The sequence below is a fragment of the Drosophila kikkawai genome, chromosome 2R (assembly GCF_030179895.1).
Source record: "Drosophila kikkawai strain 14028-0561.14 chromosome 2R, DkikHiC1v2, whole genome shotgun sequence".
In the NCBI taxonomy this organism is placed as follows: Eukaryota; Metazoa; Arthropoda; class Insecta; order Diptera; family Drosophilidae; genus Drosophila; species Drosophila kikkawai.
In genome coordinates this window covers 11,048,104-11,057,989 of record NC_091729.1, presented here as the reverse complement: position 1 = coordinate 11,057,989, position 9,886 = coordinate 11,048,104, and the positions used below count along the sequence as shown (strand labels likewise).

General features: G+C 42.6%; 2 protein-coding genes across 2 annotated transcripts in view; one reads left to right on the top strand and one right to left on the bottom strand.

The window, feature by feature from the left end:
- Positions 1-115: 115 nt before the first annotated feature.
- The window catches only part of ktub (Tub domain-containing protein ktub), a 26,378-nt gene continuing 16,607 nt past the window's right edge, over positions 116-9,886 (top strand). Inside the window, exon 1 of the mRNA XM_017171856.2 lies at positions 116-987. Coding sequence (XP_017027345.1) covers positions 946-987 — 42 coding nt within the window. The 5' untranslated portion in view covers positions 116-945. The remainder of the gene's footprint in view (positions 988-9,886) is intronic.
- On the bottom strand, positions 1,465-2,887 carry LOC108078189 (angiopoietin-related protein 7-like). The gene is made up of 4 exons (XM_017171857.2): positions 2,714-2,887; positions 2,605-2,657; positions 1,971-2,546; positions 1,465-1,750 (listed from the first exon to the last, which is right to left on the bottom strand). The coding sequence occupies exons 1-4, from the start codon at positions 2,810-2,812 to the stop codon at positions 1,588-1,590; spliced, it is 891 nt and encodes a 296-aa protein (XP_017027346.1). The 5' UTR covers positions 2,813-2,887; the 3' UTR covers positions 1,465-1,587.

Below are 9,886 nucleotides of genomic sequence, written 5' to 3'. Positions count from 1 at the left end.
GGGAATTCGTCTCATAATCCCAGTGAAATCCATGCCAGAGAGAGGCAAGGACTTTGGCAGGGACAACAGGACGCAGCGTCAGGATACAAATCCAAGTGCACTCGGCAGCTGCACATCCGTCCGTCACAGGAGTGGAAGAGGCAAGGAGGCAGCGGCGGTACGCTGAGTTGGGAGAGCAAAGAGTGCTCGCTCTCTCAAACGACAGGACAACTCGGGTTCGATTGTCGCTTCGGCTAGCGTTCGTGTTGCTGTTTCGATTCCACGGCGTTCCCCTAGGGTGGAGTAGAGTCCTTTGAGTCCTGGACGCCAGTTGTTGTTTTGACAGCGTGCGGTTCGGTTGGGACGTCGGATTACTTTGCTTTTGCTCCTTTACCAACAAAAGAGGCGCCAAGCCAATCAATTGACAAATATTCTACCAACTCAGTGGGCACAAAAGAGGCAGTGTTGTGCGAAGATTGTCACAGCTGTGTCTATACTTCTGGTGACTCAAGAAGAGCGTGAAGAAAGCAAACATTTAGTGCCTCCGATCTCTCGAATCGATCGCGCCGGAAGAGCGAGTGGCCGGCTGCTCCCTTCAGTCTCTCTTGTCGCTCACAAACACCCCTTGCCGTTGGGTTTCTGGTGTCGCGTGTGCCGCCAGCCACAAACTACAAGCTACAATCGGCAGAATACCATATATACCATATATACGAGTTGCACGCTACACCCCGCCACCAGGTGTGCGCCTTGGACTTGGCCGATTCTTTGGGTTCTTGCTTGGCACGGCGGCCCTTGTTTCGGTTTTTGTTTTGTTTTGCTGCATCCATTCGTCGTCGAAGATTCCTTTCACAACGTTGCACCCCAGCTGTCGTCCCGAAATCCGCCAAATGACGCCCGTCCGCAGTTGATTGGAAATCACTGTGCCACATAGATTGTCCCCTGGAATTTTTAGCAAAACTCGCCAACATGTCCGCAATTAGCAGTCGCAACCAGAAAATGGAACAACAGGTAAGAGTTATTTACGAGGAGTGACTTTCTAGAATACAGAAGTAGTAGGTCAAAGTAGGGGATTATGTCTAAGGAAGTACATATATTTCCTACTTACTGTTGGGTGTTTATTTAAACTATTTTTACATCATATGACTCAATTATGTTTCTCAATTGTGCACAAAAAATATTTATATTTTTAGCAAAATAATTCTATACACTGCAAACCTATAAAGATAGCTATACTTAAAGCTTTATATAATTTTCGCAGAAGGAAGATAATATAAAATATCTAGAATCATATTTACAACTCCGTTTAAATAATGATTTTCGTATATTAATTATTCTTAGACTCTCTTTATAGAATTCTCAACTTTTCAAGGTTTTGTTTTATGAAAAAGAACATTGACATTGAAAATGGGAATATAAAAAGTATCATTAAGTTTGTGAAAGATCCCCTTAAACCCACCTTTTCTATGTTTAAAAAGCTATAATATGTTCATAATAAGAAATACTCCTTTATTCGAATTAAAGAATATTGAATAATTCGAATAGAAAACTATTGAGTAATATTACTCTTTTTTATTCGGATGCACCTGTTCTTTAGACATTAATATAAATTTAAAGGCATCCGAACCTCGGACGAATCATCATTTGAACAAACTTTAGATTACGATTTGAAATCGAACCCAATCCGGCCCAGTCCATGTACCGTGAATGATCCGAGGGGATTACGAGAGTTACGTCTCCATCTTTGAAGTCAAAATATTGAGCATTTAGATTGCTAGAAAGTATATATAGAAATAGATCATTTGTAATTGTAAATCATATGGAATATATAATTATCTTTCTGCATATACAAGTTTAGTATACAACAAAATAAAAAATTCGGTTTATAAAACGGCATGAGCTGCACTTAAAATATTTTGTGGAACAAAATTTCTTTTTTTATAAGAATAGTATAATTGGTCTCAATAAACTTTTAAAATGTGTATTTAACATACCTTTCAAAACAAGACTTGTACCACCAAGCCCCCAAATGGTACTGGGCGCAATGTTTTTCCCTGCTGGCATCGTTATCCCGATCGAATGTGGAGAAGGCCTGGCCCTTGTGGTAAATTAGCGAGTCGCCGGCGGTGCCGGTGTAACTGCCCAGGACCTTCAGGTGATAGCTTTCCGACTCGTTGCCAATGGAGAACTCCTCATATTTGGCAAACTTAGACACTCCGCCCTGGTTTTCTATATGAACGTACAGCTCGAAAGGCTGGTATGCCGTCAGCAAATGCAGTTTTTCCAGACCAATAAAAAAGTCTCCGTTGAGGCTGCCGAATCCCGCCTTGTAATCACTCCAGTCCCGGTAGAAGTTGACCAGACCGTCGCGTCGCCTCTGAATGACCAACCAGCCTTGACCGGCCAACTCAGAGTCGCAGAGCGCCGCGAAAGCCGGGTGTCCGGGCACCTGAACTATAACACTCGAGTTGTGATTGTTTCTAATCAGGCAAGAGGTGGGGTAGATGCCCTCATCGCCCTGTGTGATTGCCTCTCTCGTCTGCTGCAGTGATTGCCGGCGGGCCTCCAAGCTGATAGGTGATAAGAGAGATTAATCCCGGACTGATGGGACTTCCTTATAATACTCACTCGAGCAAAAGTTTATCAACAGAAGCTAGTATGTCCGCCGAAGCCTTAAACTCCTAGGAGAAGAGTAAAGTTATAGCCTGCGCGGATCACTTCAAGGTCTTTAGCTCACCTGCTGCACTTGAACGGAGGTTATCGTCTCTGATACTCCCGTAGATATGAACAGCGATGCAATAGCCACAAGGGCTATAAAGGCACTTGCATAATACATTTCTGATTTCTATGGAAGCTGATAAGTTGTGCTATAGTCTGATCGCCCTGCCGACACCAACTGAGCTTAGTAAAGCTTTTTCTCCAGCTTATAAGGGTCTCAGGCAGATAAGAGCTAACTAATCTTGGGAAGTCCCTTCTTTGAAGCTGGTAAAGAAAGATTAAGTGTTACCAGAGGCTAAAGAAAAATATATACATATTCAAAGCACATTATTTCATAGAACATAAAAATCGAACTTTAAAGTCTGAAAAAGTATTCTAAAAAATATTAAATTTTTGCAAGGGCATGTCAACAATGCCATTCTCCCGCTCTTGTTTTCAATGCCAGCGAGGAATGGTGAAAATGTTAAAAGAGAAAAGAAAACCAAACTTTTCTTTTGCAACCTGCGCAACCCCTACCAATCCCTATAAGCCGGAAGGGTCCAGCACCCACTTTTCCCGGCCTTTCAACCGAAAATCTGACCATCTCGACGACACCAAAGTACCTCAACGCCTTTTCCGAATCGCTTTGTTGTGCCCAATGCCTCGTGGCCACCTGGCCGTCTGTTGCCCGGCAACGAGGTCCAAATAAATCGAAGCCAACCGCCGAAGGCTTCCGGGTGGTGGGGCTTGGCTTGGGTTGTGCACTGACTGCAGCCAGAAGGGCCTGTCATTGGCCCTAATTATGTTGGTGGCACGGTCTGCGATCCTGCCCATATCTTACGCCCAAATCGAACCACTTCGATGTGGTTGCCAAGTGGCTAGTTGGAGGTCCTTCGAGCTGGTTCGATTTCGTGTCGTGCTGGCTTATGAAACATGCAAAAGCTTTTCACGGCTCGTCGAGGCTCCTTAATGGCAGGACCGCATGAAAGCATAATTCCAAGACAACTTAGAGCCAAACGCAATTGTCCAGAACAAATGTTTCGATGGGGATTTCATATCGATAGAAATTTAATTGATTTAATGCTCTTATTTGGTCAAGCAAACAGAATTGGTCTAAAGAAATACCAGGGATTAGATTGGTATTCCTAAAGTTAAGCTCCAAATATGGGTAGAAAATATGCACATTAATTTTCTAGCAAATGCCCAGTCATGCCGAAGCATAAAAACCCTGGCAAGGATTGCATTCACCATTCATCTCTCTGGACAAACGCTGGGGTAATTTCCTCGAGTTAAAATAAACCCAAATTTATTTCGGCCATAAAAAAAGGAAAAGGGGGTCACAAAGTGAAAAGGAACGCTGGAGCCAATTTGCACTTGGCATAAATCAACAGGAAGATATATGGCCGTCAACTCATAAAGCGGTCGCTAAATATACACAAAGGATTAATGAAGACTTCGGCCTGGACTCCCCCGCACCAACAGGACTGAATGTTGTTGTTTGGGTCCTGCGTAACTACGGGCAACTGTCACACACACATCCAGGATACTTGGGACATAGACAGACAACTAGAGAAATATGAACAAAACGAGTATTTAGTATTGTTTTCATGTTTACCGTCGCCCATGGAGTAGCGTTAAGCGAGGAGGCCACAAAATCGATGGCAGTCAGCGTCAAGTTTTCGGGGCTAAGCCACAGGATAATGCGAAGTAATAAGTCACTCAATTGCTTTGGCCCCCTCCCAAGTGTGAGCATAATGTTATATTTCCCCAAAAACTTTCTTTCCTCGCACTTTCCCTCACACGAGAGCCAATAAATATGGCAACCCGAAGCGGATATGACGCACCGCCTTCACTTTCTAAATGTGCATGTAGATTAGGGTGGGCCTTAAGGAGGATAGCTACTGGGATTTAAAATAACTTAAAAAGATATCTACAAATTTGTATTTTACTTACAATTCTTATTGGCGATCCCTTCTGAATATGTTCAAAATACAATATAATAAAATAAGGAAGTGACTGGGAATTTGAGGACTTAAATACTTGGTCCTCTTCAACAGCGACTTCTGAGGGCCTCTAAAATATAATACATACATATATTCTGTTAAAGAACGAATATCAAGCAACTTCTTAAAAGGCTAAGCTTGTTTTCCTTAAAATCCACTTACAATTAAGGTCCACCTCATTGGCTTTGTGCGCCGTCACTTGACTTTACGGCTTTTTCCTTTTGTTCCAAGCCTGTAATTTGGGCTCTGTTGCTTTCAGTCCGAGGTTCTTGACCCATCGGAAAAACCGACTGGAAGGGCGTTGAATCGAATCGAATCGAAAATTCAACAAACTTCTCGAATGTCAGGCCATCAAAGTCGACAGAGCCTTCAATATTTAATATGAGCAGCGGCTAGATGGGATGAGGCAGGGTATTAGATGCGCATTTAGGCCCGTCATTAGGAACTGATTGAGTGCTTTGTTGAAAGCTTTTCGAGCGAAATAAAATACCCGCCACGAGTCGAACTTTTTTCCCCCAACTATTCATTGAGGAATTTCATGCCGTTTTCCCGCAACTATTTGATGAACAATTTTCGAGGTAAATCCCCTGGCTCACCTTTAAATTCAGGTGCAGTAGACGGCGAAAAATGCGATGTGAATTCACTTATTCAGCCCCGCCAAGGCCGAAACACCCAGCCAGGTTTTTATAATTCATGGCAAGCTCTTTGCGAATTGTTCGCACCTAAGCGCCCCCTAATCCAGGACGATTTGAGCAGAATATATATAGAAGAGCAACAGGCCGGCGGGGGTGGAGATGAAACCGAGTATTGAAACGCCCCTAGAAGAAAAACGGAGACCTGCTCTAATACTCGGGTTACCTAAAAAGCAATTCATTTCCAATGGCAGCACACAAATTCGGACACATGTACTAATAGCTGGCAATAAATTGCTGGATAAAAGCTTTTCATAGCCGTGTGCCTTTTCAGCAGCTCTCATTTCGTTTTGTGATGCTGCCATTTTTATTTGACTGAAACTGCAATTGGCAGTTGGCAGTTTAGCAGCTTAGTGACCAAGTGCCAGACTCTAATTTCATTTAACATTCTGCACTGGAAACTTTGCGTGAAAAGCGGCACTCAAAGGCAGGTTATTAGGTCAGAAAGAAAGCTTTAAAGAAGGGAAAACTTTTTGCAAGAGAATATTTAAAAGGCTTATTATTAATAGCACTTAAATTGTCTTGTACATTTTTCAAACCAAGAGCTTTATAATCTAAACTAAACCATATATTCTCACTACAAGTGCATTCCATTAAACATTATTGTATCTAGTTTTTTCTTTGTAATAATCAGAAATGTATCTTTTATAACGATCTCCTGTTCAAATTCATTTCAATTGCGAATTCCATTAATTGCAATTTGACTGCTACCATAGCCATAGCCTTAGTCAAAGCCGGCAACTCGATTCAATTTATCAGACACAAAGTTCCTGCGGCACCGTCAGCCACACCAGCGAAAAGTTTTGCATATGCAAGGAGCAGCAAGGACCAGGAGCAGGACCATGAGTAGAAGCTGAAGCTGAAGCAGGAGCAGGACCACGAGCTGACTGCATGTTGCAAATTAATTACATCCCTGGGAGTGGCGGTGGTGTGACGAACGAGAGAGTGGCAAACTTTTGGCTCACTTTTCGCAACGTTCTACTGTTTGTGGAATTTAGCGAATATTTCCCACAGGCTAAACAATTTGTTTTCATTACAAATATGAATAAATCTGATTTAATTGGCAAACTTGTAGCGGCGGAGGTTTTTAAGTGGCTTAAATGTGTCACAGTTGGCTAAATTAATGTTGGCATAGTTTCATGCAAATATTTTAAATTTAAGCAATTCGGTTACAATCACTGAACTTACAGAAATGGATATATAGATGGAGAAAAAATAAAAAAGTAATTTAATGATAAATAAGTTATGATAAAGAAGTAATTTTAAATATTTTTTTAAAATTTAAACTATAAGTCACAAAGTCTCCAGTTAATATAATTCAACAGAACACCTTCTTATATAAAAAAAAACTTTTCAAATCTTTTTTAAAGCATCAGAAATTGCTCTCCTGAATTGAAAGTAATTTCTGCCTGTGTAGGGAAAACAACCAATAAAGTAAAAATGTCTTTAATCGCCTTTTGCACATCGGTTGTGTTTTGTGGTCGACTGTCACACGTGTGGTTTGCTGTGGCTGCAGCGGCGGAAGCTGCAGCTGACAGTTTGCAGAGCTCACGTCACTGATTAAGTGGTCGGGCGGGTGGCCTGTGGTTTATCCTTTATCCTTTTCCAAAGCGGACAGCACTTCGTTCAGCTTTCACTTTCTGGTGTCCCGGCGATGCCATTAGTCGTTAGCCCCTCGCCATTTGTATTCAGGCAGGAACTTGGCTCCGAATTAGGGCCAAATGCTGCTGTTGCCAAGTAATTTATGTGTCGCACTGCCTGAATTGTTTATGCGCCCGCCTGATCAGATATTAATGTGAATTCCGTTTGATGGCCACAGCGGGGCGTTTATTTGCACTTTTACCATTCAATTGGAAACTAATTGGACCAGATATCGGCAGAAACCAATTAAAATGCATTGAGAGGTAGGAAAATAATGCGGCTTTGGGCATTTGCATAAAGCCCTGCATGTTAATTGGGAAATTATGACACAGCGATTGGTAAAATCCAATAAAGGATAAAGGCACTCGAATTGAAAATAAAGCAAAGGAAGCGTTAATACAAAATGGCTTATTTAATATCGCAATGTCAGGAAGGAAGGGAAGTCGCTGTCCTCGGTCCCCTGGCGCTAGCTTACTTTGCTTTATTACAAAATCATACTTTCCTTCGTCCTTTTCGAGTGTCTCCTCAGTCTTTGCTTTTCCTGACAGCAGCTTGAAGGACAACAGACCGAGGGGAGGCGAATGGATGGTGGTGTCCCTCCCATTTGCCATTCACTCAACTGAGATTTTTCACATTTTCACTGAGTGTCCTGGTCCTGCTCCTGGGCGCTTTCTCTCGCCATTTTCTTGCACGAAATGAAAATGTCCGAATGGACCTTAATAGTCAGATTATTCCTTGTTGCCATCTTGCACGACTCGTCAGATTTATGACACTCGCCTCCTGCGTCGTCTGGCCGGAGATTAAGACTTTTTCAAGTGACTTCAAGTCGTGAATGGCTGCATAAGAAACTGTTGCAAGCCCAATTGAGCCCGGCTGGAAGAGGCTGGCATCCATCCATCCACTTCAATTTGCATTTAAATCGGGCATTTAAAGGCGGCGGCGACCAGAAAGAAGCAAATCCAATTACTCTGCAGCCGGCTCTGTGTTCTGTTTGCTTCTGTTGTGATGACTTTTGCAATATTTATGGCAGTTTCCAATTCTCATCCGGCTTCCTGGGGCAGCCTCAAGGGAAAGTATTCCCCCCTGTGTGGTTGTGTGTGTTTGTAGCTGTCATAAGCAAATAACTGTATTTATTCAATTTGATTTACGTTTATTTTGCAAATTAATTGCCAAGTGCAGGCGTTCTCACCTGGCCAAAGGGGATTCTGTCCCACGAACTCGCTAAACAGCCCTCGGAGTGGCCAGTGTCTTTGCTTAGGCACTTCTCCGTGGAAATGGACAGTCAGAACTGCCAGGAGTTGTAAGCTAATTAATTCAAGTTCATCATACGCCCCGTTGCCCCGCAGCAGACACAGGACTGTCCCTCATTAGGAATTTAATTAAAAGCAGCGTGTAAAATTATAAAAAAAATAGAGCTTTCATTTAGGTAATTAAATTCCTCTTTATGGTGTCTGTTTTCCCTGTCAAGTTTTGGATTAATGTAGTTTTTTTAGGTGTCGCTTAATAAACAGAAAATATATTCTGAAAAATAGCGTTATTTATTGATTAAAAACACATAGAAGTTTGTAAATCCAATATAATTACTGTCCGAGTGACGACAAAGCCGTGATAAACTCATTTGCGCTGTGAAAAATGTGATGAATATTCGTTTGCCTTTAGTGAGCAGTCAGTTGGACGTTCCGAACATTGTTTATTTTTCCAAATCGAGTCATCAAGGCATCCATAAAACATTTATTGCTCTCGACTTTTCGGCGCTGTTGGCAGGCATTTAAAATAAAACCATGCCAGTTGTGAATGGAAATAAAAACAGAAAACATAAAAGAGGAAAATCATTGAGTGACGGCAGGACACGACTAGCTCTTTCCGCTGTGGGTCTCTGTTGCGGCTGTCCGGCTGTTCCAGTGGCGGCTCATCCGCTGCATTTGGCTTTAAGCTCCCCTTAATTACACTTTTAGCGTCACTTTTGTCGGCTCTCCCCGGAGAGATTCTGAGATTTGTGTCGACACCCGTAATGGGTTTCCCTCGAGCTGAGAGCTGTAAAAATGCTGTACAATTTTTATAATTTCAGACAAAAAGAAATCCGCCGACGTGCACATTTATGGAGTGTTGGTGGGCTTTCCGGTCAGTAACTTTTGATTGCCCCTCGAAGTATGCAACAATTAACTCGCCTCAAGTGCTTGAGCTCCTGCCGCCACCCACTGTCCACCACTTTCCAACTTTCCCGGCGGCAGAGTGCCTGTGGCGCTTCCATCAACTCATTTTTACCACCTCTTCCCATCTACGCATGCTCCCTTCACGGCTTGCGGCTCGCCCCGTGCGCTACCCGTTTCTCATTTGCGGCCAGCTTCTGATTTTGATTGTTTGCCTGGACTCGGTCCTTGTCCCCGTCCCCAAGGATACACCCCTCTCCCGCTGGTAGCTGCCAGCTAATTGCGGTTAACCTTAAAGCGGCTGAGAGCGAAAACTTTGTGTCGGCTGCGCCAACTCTTTCCCCGCCCCGCTGCGCTCCGTCGCGTCCACCTTAAATGCCACCACAAATGCCACCCCGCAGCCGAATCTATATTCCCTGGCCTAATTAGTGGTAGAGGTTTGTTTTATCGCCTCCATTAAGACGCACGTTGGGGGGCTTCAATTTCGACAAACGAGAAATCGCGATGTTTGACTTGGACCAACACCAATTAAAACAGATACTACAGATGGTTGCTGCCGATGGGAAATAGTATAAATACAAACTATTTTATATACAGCTTTAAGAGTTGAAGTTTTTAAACTTAATCTAGTTTATTTATGTTGATAAAGCAATAAATACTATAAAATAGTTTAAATAATACAGCTGAGAATTGTTTACAAAGTAAACGAATTAATATTAAAGTTGTT